At 30.6% G+C, this 27,993-nt stretch overlaps 1 protein-coding gene across 1 annotated transcript; it reads left to right on the plus strand.

Annotated features, from left to right (window-relative positions):
- The first annotated feature begins 389 nt into the window (after positions 1 to 389).
- Positions 390 to 27,453, plus strand: LOC107457095 (uncharacterized). The gene is made up of 7 exons (XM_016075157.3): positions 390 to 544; positions 6,612 to 6,744; positions 8,868 to 8,995; positions 17,983 to 18,103; positions 20,188 to 20,306; positions 23,697 to 23,844; positions 26,144 to 27,453. The coding sequence occupies exons 1-7, from the start codon at positions 508 to 510 to the stop codon at positions 26,307 to 26,309; spliced, it is 852 nt and encodes a 283-aa protein (XP_015930643.1). The 5' UTR covers positions 390 to 507; the 3' UTR covers positions 26,310 to 27,453.
- The last annotated feature ends 540 nt before the right edge of the window (positions 27,454 to 27,993 follow it).

The raw sequence follows: 27,993 nt of genomic DNA on the forward strand, positions 1-27,993 counted from the left end.
CAACTTATGCAACTTTAGAAAATTAAGCTTTTTTTAGATCTAAATAATGTAATTTATATTAATTTCACTCTAATGTGTCACTAACGAATGTTTGGTAAATAGGAAACCGGGAAAAATGCATTGAACTCATATTTCCTTAAGAAACATCAATGATTATTTCTTGCACCTCGAATTAAAAAAAAATACTAACAATTAAAATAATCAATATGAACAATTATGTACGCAGTTATTAATTAGAAAATGAATAAAATACTTCACTTTATAGGAAGTAGAAAAAAAATGAATTAATTAGTCAAATAAATCAGACAAATGTCAAGGATTAGCTTATTTATAATTTAATTGAGGAAGCTTGTTTCCGATGTGATCAAGTGGCCCTAATAATTCCTTGATAATAATATAGCTTCCCGTGGCAGGAAAAAAATGTAAATTGAAAATATTTAAAAAAGCATTTATGTGATAAGAAGTTTTTGCTTAACTACCGTATTAAAGCTTCCAAAATTCTACGCTATGTATTCAAAATTTATATTCCTGTTTTTTCTAATTGGTAAGAAAAGTTTCGAAAAATTTCATTACATAGATTTAAATTATGTTACATGAAAAAGTTAATATCTTATTTTAGGTAAATTATCATCAATTTTTTACTTAAGGCAATTCTTTATATTTAAATATTTTCAAATATTGCTTTCATTCATGCAATCAATTAAAATGTGCAATCATTTCTACAGAATTTGTTGCTATTCTGCAAATAACTAAAACAAAAGTACAAAAATGAAAATTCTTAAACTGTTTAAAACTTAACTTGAGTTAAAATATTAAATTGAATTAAAATATTAAATTGAATTGAAATATTAAATTGAATTGAAATATTAAATTGAATTGAAATATTTAATTGAATTAAAATATTAAATTAAATTAAAATATTGAATTGAATTAAAATATTAAATTACTTAATCGGAATGTGATTTTAAATTAATGATATTTAAAATATTTTGGTAGTCATTATCTTTTTTTTAAAAAATGAGTAGCTAATTGGTGCAATATTTCCTGGAAGTGGAAATTTTTACTTCACATAGTACAATCAGGCTGCTATTTAATACTTAAAAATTTATCTAATTAGCGTATAAACCAAAAACGTTGTACCAATTGACTGATCAAGCTACTTAAAAAAGGAACTATTTGCTTATTAGCAAAAATTTATAAGATTTACTGTAATGCCAATATTTATAAGAGAGAAAACATTGCAATCGATTTATTGCGATGTCTCGTTACGCATTCAATTGTTATTTTTTCTGGATATATTTTAATTGATGTTGTTCAATTAATGTTTGTCCTCTTGCTATTAAATGGACAGGTATAATTTTTGATTCCTGCCAATAGATGTTACTGAAGATGTCACAAAATTGATTTCTACCCCTGCCCTTCTGTATACATATTTATATTTAAATCACTGTTAAGGCAGTAATTATGAATAAGCTCATCTTAAAAAGAGCATAAAAATATTTTAAAATAATGTTATGTAAAAACAGGTGAAAAACTGGAAGATGAAAACAAAAAGTAAAAGCTCAGTCGTAGAAGCAATTAACTCCAAATTAGAGAGGCCAAATTATCATCCATCTAGGAGCAAAAGCTTTTCCTTTAATAATGAAGAGCTACAAGAACTGACAACTTATCGCTACAAACGACGATAACCTCCACTATGGGATAAAGCATGCTAAAGAAAAGCGTGTATTGATTAAAATTCTTCTTCGGAGACTTTTTTATGCTTATACAAATTCACTGTAAATTTTATTATCAGTAAAAATTGTGTATGTGCTCCATGCCAATTAGATCAATCTTTTTTATATGTGATTTCAAAGTAAATTTCCCGCGAAATTTTATATTTCTGTTAGATCTGAGTTTTTCAAATTTTTTTGAACATAATTAAAATAAGAAAACAACATGTTTTGGCCCGAAATGTTTTTAAGCATGTTTTTACAATCGATATAATTAAATTTGTTAAGTAATATTCTAAATGTAAATGTCTACAATCATGAAAAGTAATAAATTTTGTTTCAAAATGAAGAATTAATTTCAAATTAGATTTTTCAATTGAGACATTGAATTTTTTTTAAAACATAAAAAGACAAGACGTATTAAGATTTTAAGTCATTATTATTATATAAATAGAATAAATAGAAACAGCAGTTTTATGGGGAGGGGAAGAAACGACGCGTGATAAGTTAATCTATTTAAGTTAACATCTTATTTCAAATCGCATTTTCATAGCATTTATTTAAATAAGTAGTGCATAAATAAGGAATACAATTTAAGAAATATATCCATATATTATTTAATACTAGATAGAAATAGCGTTTTTACACATTTTTGGTTCTTTAAATGTTAAAAAAAGACTAAGCAAATGGAGAGGAATTAGTAAATTTATGCTTGGTTTCAATTCAAGCTTATCTAAAATTGATTCAGGTAGAGGACAGCCTGTTCCTTTCAGTCATTTGTGAGGAATTTTTAAAGAACATTGAAAATTGGTGGAATAGCATCGGGTCTTAATTTATTGTTACCATATTTTCAATTTTTTTCTAGTTGAGATTCTTTAAAATGAGCCTGCGAAAATATTTAGAATACTTTTTTTATTTTCATACTTAAATCACATCACTTTAAAAAAATTTGGAGCTTTCAATTTTTAAACATACTCCCATGAAATTTTCTAACACCAAAACTAATTATTTCAGCAATTAAACACAAGGCCTTCGAAGGAAAAAAAAACAAATATAGGTCCAAAAATACATGAAAGATCACTTATTAAATAGATTTCTTATGTTAAATGTAAACAAATCGCTTAAACTTCAGGCGATATATTACCACAAATAACTAAAAAGCAAGCTTAAATGGGCCAGGATTACTTGATCTTAGTGAAATAAAAAGGAATACAATAAACATATGAACTTTTGAATTATTTGAACGTAATGGTGAAAAAATAACTCTAAATCAAACTTAATAAACAAAGAATCAAACATTGATACATAAATTTTACAAGAACTAGAAAAAATTTTGACACCAATCAGAAATTAAGACATTCGCAACAGTTTTAAAGTTCACTCAGCATTTATAATAATATTTTATAAGTTATAAAAGTACATAACGACATTATTAGGAAAAGTAATATCTGTATAAAAGTGTTATGAATAATTGTAGATATATTAGGGTGTGATTTGCAGCATAAAGCTCTTAATAATTCCGTAATATTTTCCCCAAATAGGTGCAAGACGTACTGAGCAGCTTCCTCATCACTTTGTTTCGACAAAAATGGCATTAGCAACTTTTATTACTTTAATGATCAGAAAAGTGATTAAGCCATGTTAATAGTTTCTTTGACAAAGAATTTGACCATTTCAATTCATTGATAATGCTTACAATTAAGTATCTACTACAACATTATAAAAAGTTACAAGCTTTTAATAAAATTCGGGAGTTTAGAACTGAAAATATCTAGAACACAGGAAACGGTGCAAACTAGAAATTTTTTTAGAAGCCACTGGCCTCGAATATATTCGGGTTTATTTAAAAGAGCTTATCAATGTTATACTTTGTAGAGTAATTTTTTTATTATTATTTTTCTGAAAACTCTTAGAATTTCTTTTTGAAAATTATATTGGTTATTTTAAAATGTTTAACTTTTTAGAAAGAAAATTATGATTTTTTGAAACGTATTCAATAGATTTTAAAATTTTTATAGTACTCATAAAAATACAGTGTAACCACGAAATAGGATATAGAGTATTAGTTGAGTATTTTAGCGGAAAGAAATGAATTCATATATAAATTTTCCCGAATTCAAAATAGATTTTTCAAAAATCGAACTACACTGCTATACAATTGCTAAGAAATAAATGATTTTTGCAAAGTAGCGTTCTTGACAGCCGACCAATATCAGTAAAATTAAATGTAAAGAACGTGATAGAGCAGTACTTGTTATCGGTATAAAAGGCAGTGCACACAATCTCTTGATTCTTTCGAAAATTCATAATGTTAGGTATTTGACTAAAATAGCACCATAAATTGTTGAACTTATTTCTATGAAATTCAGTGTGGTGCTTCAATAATTGTGTGCTAAATGTTAATAACATATCATTTGAGTTCTTTCGATCGCGGATGAGCAGTTAGCCAAATGGAAGCAGGTCAAAATACCATCACTAAGGTCGCAGTATTGTTTAAAAATATTTAAAAAGGTCACATCTCACGATTAAAAGAGACAGCAGAAGGTGGAAATGATATGCGATAGCATGCTGGTGGTCATTGTATGAAAACCACACCTAAATAGCATATATCCCCAGTAGTGAAACGGAACAATAATGTCCCTCCTAGTTACATAGCTGCAGACCTTGCATTAACTACCGGTACACACATTTCTGTCAGAACAATCGCAACTATGGTAGATCCAGACTTGCCGTTTATGGAAAAAAATGTGTGACCACACAAGTACACTGAAGGATCGGACACATTAGAAAGTAAAGAATTTGACCGTATGCCATGGCCCGTGTGCTCCTGAAATCTAAATCTCATAGGATATGCCTAGATTGCCTTTGACAGACGTGCTTCACTAAAAACAAAACCCGTTCCAAACCATGCAATAGCAGAAAACTGCATTGAAGTAGGAGTGGGATATTACTCCGCGAAGACTCTTCGATAGTTTCGCGAGCAGCATAAATAACAGATGCAACGTATGCGTTAGTGTCAGAAAAAATAGCACATCTTACTGAAATACTCATTTCCATTTCATTCTTTCAAGACGACCCATTTTTCATGGTTCATTGGAAATCCTTCAACAAGCATCTTTTTCGTTTTTTAATGAATTATTTTTTAATATGTCAATATTTGAACTATTTTGCATAATAATAAATTGTATCGACTAAATAGGTACGAAGCATTATTTCATCAACCAACATCTATTATTAATTATCCCGAAAAAAGTAACTAATCCGTAGCAATTGTCAAACAGGGTACTTTCTTATCAATATTGTCCCATCAGTATATCTACATTTTAACAATCATATCAATACTTTCCAATTTTATCAATATTTTCCCATTTATCAATATTTTTCCATCAATCAATTTATTTTTTACCATTGAAAATGCACTGCTAACGGCCTATACCTTATTTTGTGGTTATAGTGTACTTTTTTGAGTGAAATGAAAATTTAAAGAAAAATCTAATGTTCTCGACAAATAATAATATTTTTTTAAAAAAATAATTAAAACATCTATTAAAAAAACTTTTAATTTTTAAAAAAATTCGCACCAAAAGTGAGGTCAATTTTTTTATTTTATTATCCTTTAAAATTTTATTTTTTGAAACATATGTACCCTCAGATTATCATGCTGAAAGGAAGAATTACATGGAATTATTGTAAAATCAAGCAATTTCATTTTCTTTTGTCCCGCAGTGGACTGATCGTTAAGACTCCGTTCCCAGCAAATCAACGAAGTCAAGCATCACTGGCTGCGGTCAGTATGCGGGTGGGTGACCACTTGGATCAGTCTGCGTAGGGACCGAGGGTGTGCGGTATTGGTTCTCGTTAAACTGTTCTACCGTAAAGGGCTCGACTTCGAGTGCAGGTCGTCAGGCTACTGAATCAGGGGTGAAAACCGCTCTGCAGAGGATCAAAATTGTGATGGCGTGTCTTCGTATCATTCTCAGGGATGTTTCCCTGACCGTCGCCTATAGCCCATTGTGCAGCTCTAGTGTGACGTAAATGAACTATTACAACAAAATTTTCTTTTATTTAGAATAAAAGATGCTAAATTATTTTCTTTTCCTATACAGAACCATTGCTTCTCGAAACCTTTAAAATTCAAGCCAACCTTATTTTGATCTAATATTATTATTACAATAAATATGTTCCGATTTTTACATTCTCTTTACATTATTTTTTTCGATTCTAAGCTTTCTGCATTCTTTAAGGTTTTTATCGTTAAAAATTTTTCATAAAAAAGTCACTTAAAGGAAAATCATATTTCTCATGGTCTTTTCTTGAAAAAGGGGTGATCAAATGTTTTAGTCCGGCTATTATCTGTAAAATTGAAATTTCAGGCCTTGCTTTAAAATATATATGAAAGCTTGATATAGTGTTAACTTGAGATAAAAAAAAATTTTCAGAATATTTTGATTCGAAGAGGTATTGAAGCCCGTTTTTAGAGTTTTGGAAATAATACCGTTCTGTTTTATTTAAAATATTTTTCTGACTACTGAAAATTAAAAGTTTCAATTTTATAGTATCGAATAATTAAACAAAAATTTAACTGACAATTTCGCAGGGTTATTCAACATGGATGTCATGCTCAGCGATTTCAAGCATTAATTAAATGATAGTTACTTCACATAAACTAAATATTAAGAGCTTTCTTGCCCAGTTTCTAAATTTCGAGTCAGTTTTGAAGACCAATTTTTATCACAGAATAGTAAATATTAATCTCTATTATTAACATTTAAAATATTTTAATGGATGTAATTTTGTGATACCGAAAAGAGGGACAAATGAATTGGCGATCGATTCTTAAAAGAATCATAGAAGTACAGTTACCTCCATATGATTTATTATTTTCTGTCATTCATCCAGCTGTGGGTAAAACTCAAGCGAGAAAGTGTAGTTCCGAAGTCATTGAAACACGAGGACAAGAATGCACTGAGAGTATGCGCGAACTGATTATTACTTACCATCAAAACTTACCATCAAAAGCTGATGATTGCCAGTAAGTCCTTTTTCTCATCTCTTCATAATTCTTATAAAAATAAAGAGAGTCATTCAAAATATAAAGGGAGTCATTTTCACTTCTCATAAGAAAAACCAAACATAATTAACAGAGAATGGCTTTTTTCAAGAAAAACAATAATCTACTAGACTTCTAGTACTCTTGCTTACAATTGGGTAACTTGCTGTTGACAAATCGACGTATGTTGATTCTTTATTTTACACACGTTTTTCGAAAATTAATTTTACCACGACCAATAAAAAGAAGCAATCCATAATTGCCTGAAAAGATTTAGAAAGAAGTTTCTTCTTCATGTAAAAACGACCTGACTTCTAGCACTTGTCATAAGGTTGGAAGACATTTTGTGCGTTTACTTACAGTTGAGGAACTTTCTGTTGACAAATACGCACATGCAGTCTCATTGTTTTACACACGTTTTTCGAAAATTAAATTTACCACGACCAATAAAAAGAAACAATCCATAATTGCCTGAAAAGTTTTAGAAAGAAGTTTCTTCTTCATGTAAAAACGACCTGATTTCTAGCACTTGTCATACAGTTGGATGACGTTTTGTGCTTTTGCTAACAGTTGAGGAACTTGCTGTTGACAAATACACTCATGCTGCTTCTTTATTTTACCAACGTTTTTCGAAAATTAAATTTACCACGACCAATAAAAACACTTGTCATACTGCTGGAAGACTTTTTGTGCTTTTGATTACAGTTGGGTAGCTTGCTGTTGGTAACTTGTTGCTTTATTTTTTGAAAATTAAATTTACGACGACAAATAAAAAGAAACGAAACATAGTTGCTTGAAAAGATTTATTGCAGAAGATACAATAATAGTTTCGCTTCTTCTCAACATAAGAACCAACTAAATAGTAACAGTTGTCATTACATAAAATTAGTTTTCAGTTTATAAGATGTCAGCTGGGAATGGAACCAATGAGTCAAAGTTGACTATTAGACTTCTTTTCTAAGAAAATAATGACAGGTTAAGAAATTCATCAGATTTAAAAACGGGAACAAAAAGGGCAACTTTGGGTACAAAAATAGGTGTATTGCTTCGTGATGCCAGCAGCATAAAACAAATCCCACATCCATAATCATCCATTTTGTACCCCTGATCATGCTCTTCTTGACTTCTAAATGTTCTTGAATGGAAAGAAATCTTCGCCAAGGCATTAGTTTCCTACAGACGAAGACGTGTCGTGACATGCTAGATCCATTCCAAGGTGAACCTCTATGATAAGGACCTCTATGATAGCAGACTTTAAAAACTAATTTTACGGTATAGTAGTTTTAATATGTCGATGATTCCTTTGTTGAGAACAAAAATAGTGCTATATTTCTGTAACAAATATTTTCAGGCAGTTACATTTTATTTATTTCTATGGGTCTTGGTAAATTTATTATCAGAAAAATCTTAATAAAGCAAAGCATCTGTGTGCGTCGATTTACAAAAAAAAAATTTTTCAGACATGAAACTAAATTTCAAATTTATATTTTACGCTTCTTACGTTGTTACGTCTTTTACTTGTTACGTCTTTCTTACGTTGTAAGAAAGAGTGCAGACACATACGAAAAGTGTTTAAAAAAATTAGTCTTCAGTTTAGTGATCGTGCATATTCTTTATTCTGTTAAAAAGAACTCTAGTGATTCGAAGGCAAAAATTTTTATAGGCTTATGATGGAAACATTACTTTCTATTTTTGTTACATTGAGAAATCCTATTAAAATTGAATTATCTCGTTGTACTATATTGATTAAAAACGAAAAAAGTATTTAAAAAAAATTTTTTTATCATATTGCTCAAAAAGTAATCCCAAAAATTGAAATTGCTTTAAAATGATTAGAATTCAATTGTAAAGACAGAAATAGAAACCAATTAAAGACATTTTTTATTAAAAAATATGACTTCCAAAATTAATTAAAGAAAAATTAAACCAATAAATTAGTTTTTATTGGAAGCATAGTGACACTTAAAACCATAATGAGACACCCAGTAATCAATCGATTCCATCTGGAAAAAAATTTATATTTGTTTCTGAAACTTGAAGATTTAGAAAAAAATTGGAAATTAGTATGAAAATATTCAAATTATTTATTTATTTATTATTTTTAGAATAGCGAAGACTACTGAAAACTGTTTGAGATCACTCGCCGATGATTGTCTAGATGAGAGTGAAATAGCTCAACTAGAAAACACATTTCATGCAATAGAAGTCTTAACGCAAAATTGCCCAGAAACAGGTATGGTGTTTCATGACTGTACTTGAGAAAAATTTGTGTCTCATAGATGAGAAAATATACGTCTCATCAGAAAAATATGTGTAGTTTGAAAGATGACTTCATATGACTTCATGTTTGAATGATGACTTCATGTGACTTCATGTTTGAATGATGACTTCTATGAGGCTCCACCCCTGCAAGCTAACGCTCGTTCGCCCCAGAACTGCTTTCGTAGTTCATTTCGAATTGCTTTGCTCGGTCAATTGGATAAATTTTTTTCATCCAGCTTTGCACACTTTTTTGCAGACTTAAGTTTAGAAAAAATAGTTCATAAAACTTTTTTCTCTACAAAACTCAAAATATGTATTAAAAATAATTATTAAAAATTAGTCATGCAAGAAATTATCTTTGTATAAACGAATTTTTTTATTGTGAGCAAAAAATGTTTCAATTCTTTAAAAAAAGTTCTCGAAATATGGTGAATTAAGAAAAAAGCAAAATTAGCATTAACGGATCAAACCTTTGACCATTCTTCTGGCCGAATTCATAGGACCATATTTTCCAGAATGCGGATACCTCTTATACTTTGCCGGTTTGGAAGAGAAAGTATGTTTTTGAGTCTGAATTCGTTTCTTAAAGTATTAATTAGCATATTTGAGGTCCCCCCTCGAACCATTAAGAATGAGTCCTAGAACGAGAAGATCCGATTATTAGCTCAAAATATATTCGGGGTGGTCCATTTTTTCTGGTACATTGCACTGTAAAAATATTTTTACATTGTAATTTGTATTTATTAATATTGAGAACAGAAATCTATGGTACTTATTACGGAGAGAATAATTTTATAATACTGTTGGTAAAAATTTTAGCATTGGAAGATTTTCATGTTTTTCTTATCATGTAACTCAAATGCCGTGTAATTGCTATAAAACAAAAAATACCCAGCATGAAAATGAATTTATATTAAAACTTAAAAAAAGTTAATTTTATTTGCTCTAAAAAGATATCCCATGTGTGAAGGATCATCCCTCATTATTTGTTTTTCTGGTCTTTATTAAAAACCTTAATCATCTCGGCAGCACTGTTTTTTCCTGTAATAATTTATGGCGTTAGTAGAGATCCTGTAATAGTTCACTTTTTTTTATATTATCATAAAAAATTACTTCAGTAGATACTTCATTCACTCAACAAAGAAAACTGATCTCGTGTGATATTTTACACATGATAACTTAAGTTTTTCTTTTCTGTATGTGTAAGATTTTTAAACTTACTTAATCGTTTTGTTTCATTTATAGACTTTAAGTCCCAAATTTATAGTCATGTTGTTCCTAAAGAATTGTTGAACGTGAAAATAGTAAGCTGGAAGCAGATTTTTTTAGTGATTTTGAATACAATACAAGCGTTAATGTGAAAGGCAATGTGAAGGGAAAATAAAGAGATATTCACAGAATGTAGAAAATCAATCACACAATTTAATTGATACTTTACATTTCAGTCTTCTTTATATTTTTGTCACATAAGCATAAAAATTATATTGACTGAGAATAGCAATTTAATTTTTTTAAGAAATCAGTATTATATATATATATATATANCTTACATTTTTGTGGATTCTGAAAATAAATATGAGAGATGGTCTTAACGGAAAATCTTGTATGTACAAGGAAAACTGGTAATAAATATATTGCGAAATGCACAATAAGTACCTATTAAATTTGTAAGAGGCCCCGCAATATTATTTAAAATTACTGGAATAATAATAATAATAATAATTTTAATGAAATATGTGTTCGTAACTGTTATTATTCACTTTATATATATATATATCCGTTATAGTTGATTCAGAGTTAACTGATAGTTAACTGATACATCTAAGGTGTAATCAGTTTTTAGAACTCTCCCTCTCTATATCTTAAGGACAAATCGCTCTTCTAATTGAGGTCAAACTTAGGTCAAGAATTTTCTGGAAGAATTTACTGGAACATTTTTTTTGTAACGGACACTTTTGTTTGCTGACCTCTAGAAAGTTTGGAAGCGTACAAACTATAATACCGAAGATTAAAAGATGAAAAAATTAGCTCATAGCTTACATGGCGAGAAAAACTTAAAATTAGGATTGAAATGGAAGTTAAAAAAGTAAAAATGCTCAAATGAGTATTGGGTAACAAAAGTGGTAGAAGGAAAAAATGTGTGATGAAAAACATCACAGAGATAATTCGCGATCTCAACGCTAGAGAATGCCCTCTAGCGGGAGCATAAAAATATCAGGCACTTATTTATTAAGTTTTCCTTTAGTTCCTTCAGAATCAATTTCAGAGTTAGACTCCATTTTCAAGGCGGCAAACAAGAAGCAAAGTTTCTCGAGAGCCAAAGAACTTGATAAACTCTCCAGAACATTTGTTAATATTTCGCAACTTCTGCGGCGGTGGCGTTAGTACGTAAATACCAAAAATTCGGCAGGAATTCAACTATTCTGTTTTTAAGTTACATATCGAAATTCATATTGAGATCTAGCAATTATAAAATTTCATTGCGTGGTAAGTCATCTTAAAGTAATGAAGGGATAATCTGTGTACATATTATTTGAGAAGAAAGTTTACAGATGAAGTAAATATTATTTTGGAATTCTCCGGCTTTATAAAGCGGGTAAGTGTTATAATTAATAAATTGAAAAATTTTACTTGCAAATATTTTTTTTCTTATTTGATGATAATTTTCTGTAGAATGGTTTTCTACTTCCGATTATAAATTTTAAAAAATAAAAAAAAACATGTAAGTTTTTTTTAATGTGAGGAATTTTTAAAATTGTTTTTTTTTTTTCGTAAGCATTCCTTATTTTGCGTTTTTTAGTTTCTAAATAATGATTTTTATTAAAACTTAAAATTTTTTGATAAAAATTTTTATCAAAAAACATTTTTAACAAGATTAAATTATTTAAAATTATGAGGCTTATGTATACTTTTTGCTTATTTTAATGTTTGAAGTAATATGATTATGGAACGTAAAATATTTATAGGCGTTTCAAATTATATTATTAAATTTAGTATAACTATTTCTCAGGCGTTAGGTTTTAACTCTAACAAGGAGATACATATTTTTTTCCATCTATTTACAAATATTTTTCCGATGTGTCTTGGATGTTCTTTCTCTAAAAAAAAAACGAGATACCATTTTATTTTCGTTGGCATAAGAAAGAATATCAAACATTTTTCACTTTTAAATTTAATACGCCACAATAAATAAGGAAGGTTACAATGCTACACGCTACATTACAGACGTCTCCAGAGTAACTGAATGACTGTTCATGTATAAATCGCGGATATACGTCTCATACAACAAAGCCCCCTATAGTTCGTTGAGATCGCGAATACAGAAAAAGATAAAGAAAACTTAATTGGTAATGGTAGAAAATGCTGAATCTTTGTATGACGGCGAATTGCTTAGCGCCTGCTGGGATAACCATAAAAAGAATTTGTGCTTTAATTTCCAGTTCATCCGAATATTTTCTCACAGTTAACCAATCTTAATGGCACGATTTCATATAATCTGAGGAAAGAAATCTTAAAAATATTTGATAAATAAAGTTTGTTGAAACAGTGTAAATACTTCCATCCACTGTAGGAATGGAAAATTTTTATGAAGGCTGCTCCGTGAAAACTTCCCTCAATAAAAATTTAAGAATCCTTATAGAAATGATAACGAAAAAATATGTCCATTTAGAGTCTCAAATTACTATTAAAAAAAATAATCGAAATCACCAATCAAATCGCAGTAAAAGAAAGTGAATGTAATAAACAACAAGTCTGGTTTGATTGCGGCTGGAAGCAAAGAGGATTTGCAAAATGAGTGTTAGTTTCAATTCAAGTTTCAACCTCCATTTAAACCTATTACGATGTTTTGTCACATTCACCTACTTTTACAAAAAATCATCAGATTTAGATCGTGTTTTCGTTTATTCCTAGTTTAAATGTTAATTTGCTATCCCCAATGTATATGTTTTTTTGCTTACATTTTTGTGGATTCTGAAAATAAATATGAGAGATGGTCTTAACGGAAAATCTTGTATGTACAAGGAAAACTGGTAATAAATATATTGCGAAATGCACAATAAGTACCTATTAAATTTGTAAGAGGCCCCGCAATATTATTTAAAATTACTGGAATAATAATAATAATAATAATTTTAATGAAATATGTGTTCGTAACTGTTATTATTCACTTCATCATCTCATTCTTATCTCATTTACATATTTTAAAATAAATATTAGATTTTTTTAAATAAATGTCATTTATTGAATCCACTATGCCGCTCTCTGGAGTTTTTAAGTGGAACCTTTCAAGGGTTAAATAGTTAAAAAGGTTAAATGGATAGCATGGAGTCCTAAATTTAATTCTTGGCCGAAATATATCTATGGAAATGATATAAAATGGACCTTCTATGGAATTTGTTTTCGAGGGAAAGATCTATTTCACGATAGTACTTTAAAGAATTGCGAAGTAAAGACGGGCTTTGATGAAAGGATTAAGTTAAGTCTTATAAATTACGACAAATATCGGCAGTAAAATTTCCTGTACAAACCAAACTGCTACGAAAGATTATTTCTAGTGACAATTTAAACAACTTAGTAGTCGTTGAGTTGAATTTGAGAATTTGAGAGGAATTTTTAGGTTTTTTCTTCCTCTGACTTGTGACTTGTTAATTTTATTCAAGATGACGAGGTAGCATGTTTTTGCTATTAAAAGTTGTTTAGTAGGTTGTAACCATATTACGTAAAATCTTATATAAAAATCTCTTGTCACAGTTTTAGTGGCTGTTTCACATTCCGTCATCGTTCACGGCGCTCCATGCCTCTTATGCCCCATGCCTCCATGCCTCTCACTCATATACCACACTTACAATAAATAAGATAAATTTTCATACTCTAGAAATAATTCATATGGCGAAACAACGTTTGCTCGGTCAGCTAGTCTATATATATAAAAATCTCTTGTCACAGTTTCAGTGTTTATACTCCTTCGAAACGACCTGACCGATTTTGATGAAATTTTGTATGTATATTCAGTAGGTCTGAGAATAAGTTTATAACTAATTTTTTTTAATTTTTTGGTCGGATTTAACGTATATTTTAAATATATCTTTATTTAATCGTCTTTGACTAGACATAGAAACATGATAAATCAGAAACAATATTCACGCACGTTGCAACAAGTCACATCTAACTCTAATACTTATGCTCGCCCTTAAAAGAAGAGTATCAAATATATTTGCAAGTATGTGAATAGAGGCAGTGATATGGCAGTATTTCGAGTTGAAAATACCAATGTGACTGCTCTTCCAGTGAATAACAACGATGAAATAACGCTGTACCTTATTGACCGGTACATCAGCTCCAATAAAGCTGTTTGGCGTATCTTTGGTGTCCCAATTCGTGAACGGGATCCAACCGTTATTCGTTTAGCCGTCCATCTTGAAAACTGTCAGAGCGTATATTTAACGAACTAGACAACGATTGACTGAGCTATAAATCCACCAAAAACTACTCACCGAATTTTTTGAATAGAGTAATCGTGTGGATATTTTGGTGCCTTTGCATAGACATTACTCTACTTAAAAGTACCACACTATTTCACAAGGGATCAAACAAAAAAATGAACACCCTGCAAGCAAGTCACACCGGTTGATGCATGTCCCGGTTTATTCAAATCAAACGCCTTGGGGAGAGTATTTACAGTCAACCCAAGGCAGACTGAGTGCTTTTATTTTCGACTGTTGTTGGTTAATGTCACCGGCTAATTGTCATTTCAAGATATACGTAAAGTCGATGGACATCAGCATCCATCGTATGCATGTCTTGCACTCGGCTTGCTGGAAGACGACAACCAGTGGGAATGTATGCTTGCTGAAACTGTACTGCAAAGCAAATTCGTCTACTATTTGCTATAGTATTAACTACGCGTTTCCCGGCCCGTATAGAAACGTTATGGGGTAATCACAAAGATTCGATGACTGATGATATACGGTATCAACATAGCACTCGTTGTAACGATCTAACGATAGCATTCAGTCATGCTATGTACAATGAATATTATTGCCAACTTGCCACTCAGTCATTTCGGTATGCTTTCGCCAAATCGAAGTGCATCTGATTTATTAAACTCTGACATGAGTCGTGAACTTCATTACAATATGATAGAAATGACAGCGATTGTTACTCGCAATGCTCCACTAATGAATGAGGAACAAAGGAACATTTATGACCGCATTATGCTCGCAGTTTCGGCAGGATAGGGTGGATTTCTTTTTCAGATGTACCAGGTGGAACTGGCAAAGCATTTATTATTTTGCTAATTCTTGATGAAATACGATCAAATAATGGCATCACGTTGGCCGTTTCATCATCTGTCATTGCGGCAACTTTATTGGATGTAGGCAGAACAGCTGATTCAGTATTTAAGCTGCCACTAAATATTCAAAACACGCCAGATGCAGTGTGCAACATAAAGAAGCAATCGTCTATGGCCATAGTGTTGAAACACTGCCAAATTATCATCTGGGATGAATGCACTATGGCACACAAACATTCGTTTGAGGCGTTGAACAGGACATTGAAAGATAGGAAAAACAATGGCAAATTATTTGACGGCACTGTGTTACTCCTTTCAGGTAATTTCAGACAAACACTTCCCGTCATTCCGCGTTAAACGTACGCTGATGAGATCAATGCTTGCTTAAAATCATCTCCACTGTGGCGCAATGTTGAAAAACTTCAACTAAAAGTAAATATGCGCGTCCAAATGCTTCAAGATCCATCTGCTGAAGCATTCTCACAACAATTGTTAAATATATCTGTGATGGAAAAGTTACTAAGGATGAGACTGGATGCATAAAATTACCGGACGATTTCACAATCATTGATTCACAAGATGCTCTCATTAACCTAATATTTCTCGATGTACACACGCAATACATTCATCATGAGTGGCTGGCAGAAAGGGCAATTTTAGCAGCAAAAAATGTGGACGTTAACGAATTGAATCTGAAGATACAACAGTTATTGCCAGGTAACTTGGTGACATATAAATCCGTTAATGCAGTTTGCGATCCCATTGAAGATGCAAAACTCATTGGATTTACTAGGCATACCACCGCATAATTTAGTACTCAAAGTTCCGTCTCCGGAAGTCCGTTCCGTTCCGTCAAAGTTGCATCTCCGGTTATTTTGCTCCGTAATTTGAACCCACCACGGCTGTGCAACATCACGCTATTAGTTGTCAAAAAATTAATGAACAACGTTATCGAAGTCATTACTTTTAATGACAAATTCTGGGGTGAAAGTATATTGCTTCCACGAATCTCTATTATACCCTTTGCCAATTTAATTTAAACGCATTCAGTTCCCCATTAGATTGGCATTTTCAATGACAAAGCCAAACAATGTGTTTGTGTGTTAGCTAAAGAAGGCCAAAAAAGATTGTACACTCCATTTCACTAAGAGATTAATATTGTTGATTAATATAATCAGAATTCATTGTATATATAACTTACAAAAAAAAGTTACAATAAATTGAAAAATCTATTATTTGGTGTGTTGTTATTTTCACATTCCGTCATCGTTCTTAGCGCTCCATGCCTCTTCCACTCATATACCACATACGCACACACTTACAATATATAGGATAGGTATATATATATAAGCTGAAATATTGAGAAAATATGGAAAAAAATAAAAAAATAAAGACTAGAGAAGAAAATTATTAAAGATAATTTTTCAAAAGTATTTAAAACAATATAATTTCTGATATCAAAAAAAAAAAAAAAACGAATTAAAATCAGGAAAACAAAATATGGAAAAGATATCTCTTCATCAGCCCACATGATTTATTGTGCTATATATATATATATATATATTATATATTAGAGTTTTGAGAATAATACCTTTCTGTTTTATCTAAAACTAGGGGGCTGCGCCCCCTGCTCGTTAACGCTCGCCAACCCCCGAAAATTGCTACGCAATCTTATATGATTTGCTTCGCAAACCAAGACCGCTTCGCTCGCTACTAACTTAGGTACATTGCAAATGTACAAAATTCTAAGAATTCAAAACAATCATTCAAATTCATATAAAAACTTTTTTTTAAAAACTTTTTTTTAAAATCTTTTTGGTAAATACTAAGTCATTGAAGTAAATTTGATTTCAAATAAATGACATGTAATTCATGAAACCTATTAGAAATGTGCTATAGTATGATTTGTGATATAAATCAAAAATCGTCAAATAAATTCGTAATATATAAATTCGTGAAAAAAAGCGCTTTCGACAAAATACTAAAATAGAGATCTATCGACAAAAACTACTCACTTCTGTCTAGCTTAATATTATGAGTTTGCCGCAGCTGATGCTCTCTGGTTATTTCATTTTTCGTTTTTAAAAGTGCTATATGTTGAGCCACCTCAGCTAGATTTGGCATGTGACATTTTTAGCGGCAATTATTGGTCGATTCGCCGTGTAAGAGAAATAGTAACGTAAACAAAACAAAGCAAACGTTGTTACCGGCGGAAAAGAAATACCACCAAAATTTGGGAGAAACGTAAGAGAATTATATATATTCGATATTATTCTGACGAAAATTAAAAGCTTCAACTTTATAGTAATAAATAATCAAACTAGAACTTAGCTGACAGTTGCGCAGGGTTATTTTTTTTACTTATTCAACATAAATGTTAAAATCAGCGAATTTAAGCATTAATCAAATGACAGTTACTTCAAATAAAATAAATATTAACAGCTTCCTTTACAATTTTCCAAATTTTGAGTCAGTTTTCAAAACCAATTTTCATCATAGAATAGAAAATATTAATCTCTATTATTACTCCAATTGAAACAGCTTAGTGGATGGAATTTTGTAATTCCGAGAAGATGGAAAAATGAATAAGAGATCGAATCTCAAAAGAAACATGGGAATTTAGTTACCTAAATATGATTTATTATTTTCTATCATTTATCTAGCTGTGGGTAAAATTCAAGCAGAAAGGTGCAGTACCGAAGTCATTGAAACACGAAAAGAAGAATGCATTGAAAACATGCTCAAACGGCTTAAAAAAGAACGAACAGAGGCCGAAGTATGCCAGTAAGCTCTCTTTCTCATCTCTATATAATTCTTATAAAAATAAAGAAAGTCATTTTCACTTCTCGTAAGAGAAACCAAATATAATTTCTAGAGAAACACTTTTGGTAAGAGGAGCAATAATCTCATACCTGCCAACTCTTCCGGATTTTCCGGAAGATTTTATTTTCATATTTAAAGTGGTAGTAAGTATATACTATTTTTCCTTTTATAAACTTAATTTTTAGATGATTTTGATCACCACTATTCTTACAAAAATTAAGCACATATATTAATATGCGTTACTATCATGGTTGTTAACATAAGTTTTCTCAAAAACAACGTATTTTTTTACTTAAAATTGAAGTTTTAATTCCATTTTAATACCACTGGGAAAAATGATAATGGAAGGGATTAAAAGTTGGCAGGTATGTAATCTACCAGACTTCTAGCCCTTGTCATACAGTTGGGTAACTTGCTGTTGACAAATCTACGTATGCTGATTCTTTACTTTACGAAAGTTCATCGAAATTTAAATTTACCACGACCAATAAAAAGAAACAAAATTACCTGAAGAGATTTAGAATCAAGTTTCATCTTTATGTAAAAATGACTGGACTTCTAGCACTTGTCATACAATTGGATGACTTTTTTTGCTTTTGCTTACAGTTGGGTAACTTACTGTTGACAAATCGACACAAGCTGATTCTTTATTATACGAAAGTTTATCTAAAATTAAATTTACCACGACCAATAAAAAGAAAGAATCCATAATTGCCAACGAGTCACATTTGACTGTTAGTTTTCGTCCCTAGGAAAATGATGACAGGTTAGGAATTTCATCAGACGCTAAAACAGGAATAAAAAGTGCAACTTCGTGTACAAAAGTAGGTGCACTGCTTCGGGGTAATGTGCTCGGCAGCATAAAACAAATCCCACATCCATAATCATCCATTTTATACCCCTGATCTTTCTCTTCTTGACTTCTATATGTTCTTGAATGGAAAGAAATTTTTGCCAAGGCATCAGTTTTCTACAGACGAAGACGTGTCGTGACATGCTAGATCCATTCCAAGATAGACCTCTATGATAAGAACCTTTATGATAGCGGACGTTAGAAACTAATTCTATGGTATAGTATTTTTAACATGTCGATGATTCCTAAGTTTAGAACAAAAATAGTGCTATATTTTTTGTAATAAATATTTTCAGGCAATTATTTTTTATTTCCTTTTATGGGTCTTGGTAAATTTAATATCCGAAATATCTTAATGAAGCAAAGCATCTGTGTGCGTCAATTTATAAACTAAAACATTTCAAACATGAATCTAAGTTTCAAATGTATAATTTACGTTTCGAAAACTGATTATCGGAAAACATTGTTTTTTTGTTGTTGTTTTTTTTAATGTAAGAATAAAACATATTAAAGAAATAAAATCTGCTGAAGAGAAGGTAGGAAGAGAGTTTACACAAGAATAGTTGGGGGGGGGGCATGACGCTTGTGCAGAGAGTCGTAAAAAAGAGTGCAGTCACAAATGATAACTGTTAAAAAAATTTTGTTTTCAATTTAGTGATCGTGCATATTCTCTATTCTATTAAAAAAAACTCTAGTGATTCGAAAGCAAGAAATTTTAAAAGCCTATGCTAGAAACATTGCTTTCTATTTCTTGTTTCTTTGAAGTCGTATTAAAATTGAGTTATCTCGTTGTATATTGATTAAAAACGAAAAAGTAATTTTAATTTTTTTCAATCAAAGTCATTTTGTTCAATCAAATATGTTCCTCAAAAAGTAATTCCAAAAATTGAAATTGTCTTAAAATTATTAGAATTCATTTAAGAAGGCGGAAAAAGAAACTGATTAAAGGCTAATATTTTTTAATAAAAAATATGACTTCTAAACTTAATTAAAGAAAAATTGAACCTATTAAGTAGTTTTTATCTGAAGCATAGTGACATAGTAACACTTAAGGCCATATTGAGACACCCAGTAATCAATCGATTTCATCATTAAAAAAAATTATATTTGTCTTTAAAACTTGAGATTTAGAACAAAATTGGATTTCAGCATGAAAATATTTTAATTTTTTAATTATTTATTATTTTTTTAGAATGGCGAGGACTGGTAATAGCTGTTTGAGATCACTCGCTGAAGATTGTCTAGATGAGAGTGATATAGCTCAACTAGACGACGCACTCCAGAAAATCGACAAAAAATGCCGAAAAACAGGTATGGTGTTAATAACTGTACATGAGTACAGTTTGAATGATGACTTCACGTGTGAATTAACAAATATATGCATTAATACTAGGAGGCACCACCATTGCTTGCTAACGCTCGTCCACCCCCAGAACTGCTCTTTCAGTTCCTTTCGGATTGCTTCACTAGGTCATTGGATACATTACTTTCGTCCTGCTTTGTATACTTTTTTAAAGACTAAAGTTTAGAAATTTTAGAAAGAATAATTCATAAAACTTTTTTCTGTTCAAAATTTTAAATATATATAAAATAAAAAATAATTATTGAAAATTAATCATGCAAGAAATTATCTTTAGATAAGCAAAATTTTTAATTTTTACAAAATTTTTTCAATTCATTTAAAGATGTCTCGTAATATGGTGAAACACGAAAAAGGTGAAATTGGCATTAACGGGTCAAACCTTTGACAACTCTCCTAACCAAATTAATTACATATTTCCTAGATAGCAGTTACCTCTTATATTTTGATGGTCTGGAATCCGAATCGGTCGAAAATAAGGTATGTTTATTCAAAGAAAGTACGTTTTTGAGTCTGAATTCGTTTCTTAAAATATCGTCTGTACTTATTAATTAGCATATTTGAGATCATTCCCTCGAACTATTGAGATGAAGTCCTAGTCCTTGATAAACCTTGAATTCAGTGTGGTCCGCCTCTTTTTTACGATCTGTACATACATACGTGATGTTTATATTTAAATAAAATTTATAATAGTTTTAAATAAATGCATGTTTAATGAAATCGCAATTTGAATAGTGTGATATTACTGACAAAAGCATTTTTAGTTGTAGTTGAAATGAGGGTTAGAATCTTATTATCGTTAAGAAATTTTCATTGTTTTCCTTTTATTGATGTGAGGAAGGTGGTTAATTTTTAGAAGTTTTCATTAAAGAAAAGTTTGTCTAACTGTTTGTCTGCCGTGCCGAGTTCAAAATTAAGTTAAAGGAATAAAAATTGTGAGGGTGGTACAGACAGGAATACGATAAAATTTCATTCTCTCATGTTACCAATTTATTGTAAGTTGCTAAAATTAAATTATTTGATATTGCAACAAACGCAATACGTTTCTTTATAAATATGTAAAAATCGTAGAAAAATCGAACATAGACAATAAGATTAAATGCTCTGCCAATTACGAAATATCCAATATTTTGACATTGTAATTTGAAATTATTAATATTGGAACAGAAATCCATGGTACCTATTACGGAGAGTATGTTTTTATAAAACTGTCGGTAAAAATCTTAGCGTTGAAAGATTTTCTTGTTTTTCTCATCATGTAACTCAAATGCGGTGTAAGAAAAATGCAGTGTCAAATGCGGTCAATACGGTGTAAAAACCAAAAAATTACCCAGCATGAAAACAAGTTTATTTTAAAACTCAAATCGAAAGTTAATATTATCTGCTCTAAAAAGGTATTCATGTAAGAAAAATCACCCCTGATTAATTATTTTTCTTGTGTTTATTAAGAAACTTAATGATCTCGACAGCACTGATTTTTCCTGTAATAATTTATGGCGTTAGTAAAGATCCTGTAATAGTTCGCTTTTGTTAAATTATCTTTAAAAAATTACTATATTAAGAACTCCGCAAAGAAAACTGATCTAGTGTGATATTTTACTCATGATAATTTAAGTTTTTCTTTTCTGTAAGTATAAGATTTTTAAACTTGCTTAATCATTTTATTTCATTTATGGACTTAAAGCCGAAATCTATAGCCTTACTGTTCTCAGAGAACTATTGAACGTGAAAAAAATACGCTAGATGGTGATTTGGAATACAATATAAGCGTTAATGTAAAAGACAATATAAAAGGAAATGAAAGAGAAGCTAGATTCACAGAATGTAGAAAATCAACCACACAATTTCATTGATACTTTCCACTTCAGTCTTTATATTTTTGTCACATAAGCATAAAAATTAAAATTACTTTGACTGGGAATAGCACATTAATCTTTAAAAAAATCAGTATCAAATATATGTATGTATATATATATANTAAATATATATATATATATATTCGAGGCCGTTCACTGGAATTAAGTGAAACCTTTCAAGGGTTGTTGTTGTTTTTGCCGTTGTTTGTAATGACACTTTCTGCACGGGCAAGCCTGCGTGGTGAAGCCGAGTAATTTTAAGACAGAGAGTGCGTTTCTTGTTTTTCAGTGGAGTCATCCTATGGTCAAGAATTCGTCTTCAGTCACACACACGTCACAGCACTTTTTATAGGGCGGACTCATTCACACATCCATTCATTCATCCTCACATCGTAATTTTGACCTGAATCAGAGAATGATCGATCTCCAATCCAGTACCCCAGAGATTTTGATTTACTATGGGAACATGGAGGACTTTGAGTCTCGACAGATTTTACGTGCATCAGTCACCGTTTACTACACGGGGAGTCTTCCACAGGTGGGGTTCGAATCCACGAACCCTCGGACATGGGCCCAATGCCCTATCGACAAGACTATCCCTGCCTTCTCAAGGATTAAAAAAGTTAAAACGCTAAATGGAGCATGGCATCCTAAATTTATTACTTGGCCCAAATTTATCTATAGCAATAATATAAAATGGACTTTCGATGAACTTTGTTTACGAGAGAAAGATCTATTTCTGAATAGTACTTATAGAATTGCAAAGCAAAGACAGACAGCTCTTGGTGAAAGGATCAAGTGAAGTTTTATAAATTACGACATATATCGGCAGTAAAATTTCCTGTACAAACCAAACTGCTGTTAAAAAATATTTCCAATGACAATTTTATCAAACTTAGTCGTCGTTCAGCGAATTTGGGATGAATTTTTAGGTTCTTTCTTCCTCTGCACTTAGAGACTTGTTAATTTCATTCAAGATGACGAGGTAGTCTGATTTCGTAATTAAAAGTTGTTTAGTAAGTTGAAACCATATTGCATTAAATAAGGAGGTAAACTTTTATGTGTCATAGGTAACAATAAAATAGAATAAGAAAAATCGGACAAATTTTCTTTTTCCTTAAATATTAGTTTAACAGCCATAAATGTGAAGTAATCATGCAGGCTGAAAAGCAAAGCATAGAAAAAGCGGAACCTCCTAGTAAAATATAACTACATAATTGACAAAAAAGTGTGTGACTGGTGTGTCATGCAGGTTAAGTCTCCAGAGTGTCGTGACCAGTTGTATGGTTGTGATAACGTGTTTAGAATTGTGAGCAAACCACCTTCTCAGACAACCTATTTTGCTTCTATATAACCAGATACCTATTTGTTCTTTATTCCGCCATAAGGAATCGTGTCCCATTCCTTCACTATATATTAAGAAAAGGCCTCCAAGTGTATTAAAAAAAGTTTATATTTATGATGTTGTTTCATTAATTATTTCAGAAACAAATGAGCCTGATGATGAGACAAATAAAGCTTGTTTAGAGGACAAAAAAGATTACATACTTGGTTGCCTTGGAGAAAATCAAATGAGAGCATTGTCACACTTTTCTCCTCAAAAAAATCCAAATGAAAATGATGTCAAGTGCACGTAAGTATACACTATACGCGTATTTGAAAATCCGATTACTTGTTAGAGATATAAGGGCTATTTTTCTAGAGAACTATTGCTTTCAGAACAGTTAGGAAGATATACTAATAATTAACAAATTCATACTTAGTTTGTCAAAATATGAATATTTTGAAGATATCGGTTAGTAAAAGTTATAGAACTTAATTTATGGCGCACTAAATCTGCTCAATTGGTTATTGGCGAGGGTCTGAAAAATCTACCCTGAAGAACAACCCTGACTGAGGTAACCCAGGTCTAAAGAGAATAGAAGAGCTGGTTCACTCCTTTGAAGAAACTCTCGCCGCGCCAATCCTCCGATTTTCTCTAGTGACTTCACTTTGGCGCAAAGCTCGCACTTTTAGTTCAAGAACAAAGCGTTCGGCCTTACTAGCTCTAACTAATATTGGAGCATTTCTTTTTGTGACATATTCTAAGACATTTATTATTTTCTATAATGACTTTCCTCAGTTTTTGTCGTGAATTTACAAAATTTTAAAACTATTAACGAAATATCAGTTTGCGCGATTGCAACTTGAAAAAATTCTGATAGAAAAACAAAAGGAAAAAATATAATTTTCCGCGTGTTCCCTAAAGTAAATGAACAACTATGTTAAGAATGGATTCCGAAATGACGCAGTTAATATAAAACAGCAATACGTTTTTTCTATAGTTAAGAACATTTATAAAAATTTGTTATCTAAATAGAAACCGCCTCGTTACTTCAAAAAGAAAAGCATGTGAAAAAAATTAAAAAATGGAAAAATCCAGAGAAAATTAAAACGTAAGTAAAAAGTATAAACAAAATATATAGTGTTCAGTTGAAATTCTCCTAATTTCATAACTTATTTTTTTAATGTAGTTATTCTAAATATTTCTGATTCTTTTATAAATTATATTCTCTTGAATTTAAATATCTATGAATTATATCATCTTAAATTTAAATATCTATAAACAATTGTAAAATTTCTAATGTCATTATGAACCTAAATTATTATTTTGTTTCAGTAATTAGCGTTTAAGGTTGATGTTTCCTAATGATTAAGTGTGAACAAATTGCCATTAACGGCATATTTTAAAATCGAGGATTCTTAATTTAACTCAACTTATTGTTATAAAAGAATATGTAGATAAAAAAAGTGTCGGTATATGCTTTCATTTTTCTTAATAATTAAAGTTAAAACTGAACTTTTTAAAATAAAGTATTTATAGTGTCATTTTCGCCAACTAGCAAAATATTTTTATAAGTTTAAAATGGTATTTTTTTAATATAATGGCCAAGAAAGTATTTTTGAACTATGTTTATGAACGGAAATAATGTGTTAATTACGTAAAGTTTGAAAGCTAATAGCCAGAAAAAGTCTAACTTATTTTTACAAAGAGAAAGATGCTAAGTTATCATAATATCTTTGCTTGCAATCTCCGAGATCTGTGGACACAGTGACGTCACGATGAGGGAAATCGTATCTTCAGCTCTAAGAGCGGAGTGAACTAGCCCTTCTATTCTCTTTAGCCCTGGTCCCAAAAAGCGCGCAAATTCGATCACTTTACGGTAGAACAGTTTAAGGAGGACCGATGTCACATATTCTCTGTCCTTTCCTAAGCTTATCATAATAGTCATCAACCCGCTTACTGACCGACACCATTGATGCTTGAGCTCGGTAATCACCTGGAGATATTGTCTTACGATCAGTCCACTTTAAGAAGAGGATATTTTTTAATGGTTCAAATTTTATACAGCTAGGTACGACCAGATACATGTAAGAATTGTGTATATATTTAGTACCAATTAAAAGCACCAATTGACATAATACCATTCACACCTATTACTGAATTCAATAAAACATCATTGGCGTTTGTAATAATAAAGTGATTTTTTATGGTTTTCCTATATGGATAAGTATCTTTTCTGTATTAATTTAGCTTTTTTAGACAAAACTATTTTTATTTAAATGTTTCAAGTTTTAATGTGGCATTATCTATTTAAATGCACGAGGCTCACACAAAATTCATTTGATTTATTTTTATTTAGATAAAAAATTAAAACGTGCAAAGGAAAAGAAAAGTATATATTTGTGAGAAAAATTCTCATATCTCCACAAATAGAAGTATTTATTTTTCACAAATACTTGAATATTTTGCATGTTATGAATATTTATTTCACAACACATCAGTAAATCTGTTGTGCGCCTACAGTAAATTGATGCGTTTGAAGTATTTATTCTTATTATGATAAGTATATAGGAGCAAATTCTAAAAGACTTTTTATTTACCTATATAGGGTATACAACTGGATTGCTGATTGTGCGATTGAGCTCGCAATAAAAAAATGTGGTGCTGGCGCAGGTGATGAAATGCTAGAAGAGTTGAACAATCCTCCAACAGAAATAAAAGAAGCTTGTATTGCTGTAAATAGACCTCTCCGAATTCAAGCTCCACGATTTTAAAATGTTCTTTCTTTAGGAAATAGGGAATCGAAGTCAGATCCTTTTGGGTTAATATATGTCATTTTTCCATCGTATCCCTCTTATGTATGAAAAACATTATCTATGTCAACTGTTCAAGACAAACTTTAATGTATAACTAATTTCTAAAACATTAAAAAAATAATTGCACAGCGTTTCCTCTATATAATATTATAATATAACAGGGGTGGCCAACCTGCGGCTCTTTGAAGGATTATTTGTGGATCTCGATAAATGTACCCGAGTTCCTTTTTCATTTTTGTGTTATTATATTTTAATACTTTTCTGAATCCATTTGAAATCAACATAATTCAAGGTGAGTTTTCCATTTCCAATATAATTATGACCCAAAAAGTATCTGAAAAATTAGAATTAATAGAAATGCAAGACGATCAAGCTCTACAATTAAAATATAAGTCGACGTTGATTACTGAATTTTGAAAACTTGTACCAGAATCGAAGTATCCTGAATTAAAAAAGGCTGCTTGTCGAATTACTTCAATACTTGGAACAACTTACTTATGTGAATCATTTTATTTCGCTTTAAAATTTGTGAAATCCAAACACCAATCAGTAACCAGCATCTCAAAGAATTACTGAGAAGTGCTGTCACCAATTATTCACTAAATTTTAATGAAATATCAAGAGAAGTAAAATAAATGCGTTTAAATTTTAATATTTAAATTCAATACACATATTTCGTTATTTTATTTATATGTTTTCAATAAATATAATTTCTGGAAAAAAAAATTTATAAATTTTTTGCATACCTTTTAAATACGTATTTAATTGCGGTTCCCAAAAAATTTCAAATTTTGAAAAATAGCTCTACTATCAAGGAGCTTGGTCACCCCTATAATATAATATTATAATAAAATGCCGACCGGCCTGTGTAGGGGTTAGGGAACCGCCCTTGCATCAGAAAGGTTCTGGGTTCGTATCCCGTGCAAGGCATGGATGTTCTTTCTGTCTCTGTACTATCTGTCCTTACTGTGGGAGCAGCGTTGGCCCACCTAATATGGTGCCCTGAAAGAGAGGCCAACAAAATTGCCCTGTATATGCCTGAATTGACGAAAAATGTTAACACAGGTGGACATTGTAAAAAAAATTATTGTAATAAAATATGTCAAAAGTTTAGTTGAGCTGTTTTTATCAATACATTTAAATTAATTTCGTAGTTAAAGTATCTGATATAAATTTTAAAGAATAAGCATAAACATGAGAGAAATAAAAAATAGATACTTGGAATGTACTGACTAATACATTTCTCTTTTAAAAAAGCTTTACAACAATTTCTGATAGATACATGAGGCAAAATAGTAATAAAAAATTGCCGAGAACGAATGAACTTTTCATTGCACCAAATGCCATTGAAACTTAAAGTATCGAAATTAAATGGTCTTGGAAACTAATACTGACGCAAAAAAAGGATAAGAAAAGCGAGAAAAGATCTAAAGGTCGAAAAGGTCTGTGTATCACCATGGTGCAGTGAAATGCGATGAAAGATTAACCACTTTAAGGGTAATATTTTTTTAAAACTTTTATAGGCTCATAACAGCCAAGTCAAATTCTTAAATCAAAAAACTCAAACCAACCATTCTCTTGTCGCTTTTTTCCGAGGTTAAGGTGGTTAAGTAAAGAAACATTTAAAACTACATTGGCACAT

This window comes from Parasteatoda tepidariorum, chromosome 7, assembly GCF_043381705.1.
Source record: "Parasteatoda tepidariorum isolate YZ-2023 chromosome 7, CAS_Ptep_4.0, whole genome shotgun sequence".
Taxonomy (NCBI): domain Eukaryota; kingdom Metazoa; phylum Arthropoda; class Arachnida; order Araneae; family Theridiidae; genus Parasteatoda; species Parasteatoda tepidariorum.

Excerpts from the sequence above, each read along its gene's own strand:
- LOC107457095 (XM_016075157.3), top strand. The coding sequence starts at position 508 with ATGTATTCAAAATTTATATTCCTGTTTTTTCTAATTG. Across the intron at positions 6,745-8,867 it reads TCAAAAGCTGATGATTGCCA|AATAGCGAAGACTACTGAAA; the intron begins GTAAGTCCTTTT and ends TATTATTTTTAG. Across the intron at positions 18,104-20,187 it reads ACAGAGGCCGAAGTATGCCA|AATGGCGAGGACTGGTAATA; the intron begins GTAAGCTCTCTT and ends TTATTTTTTTAG.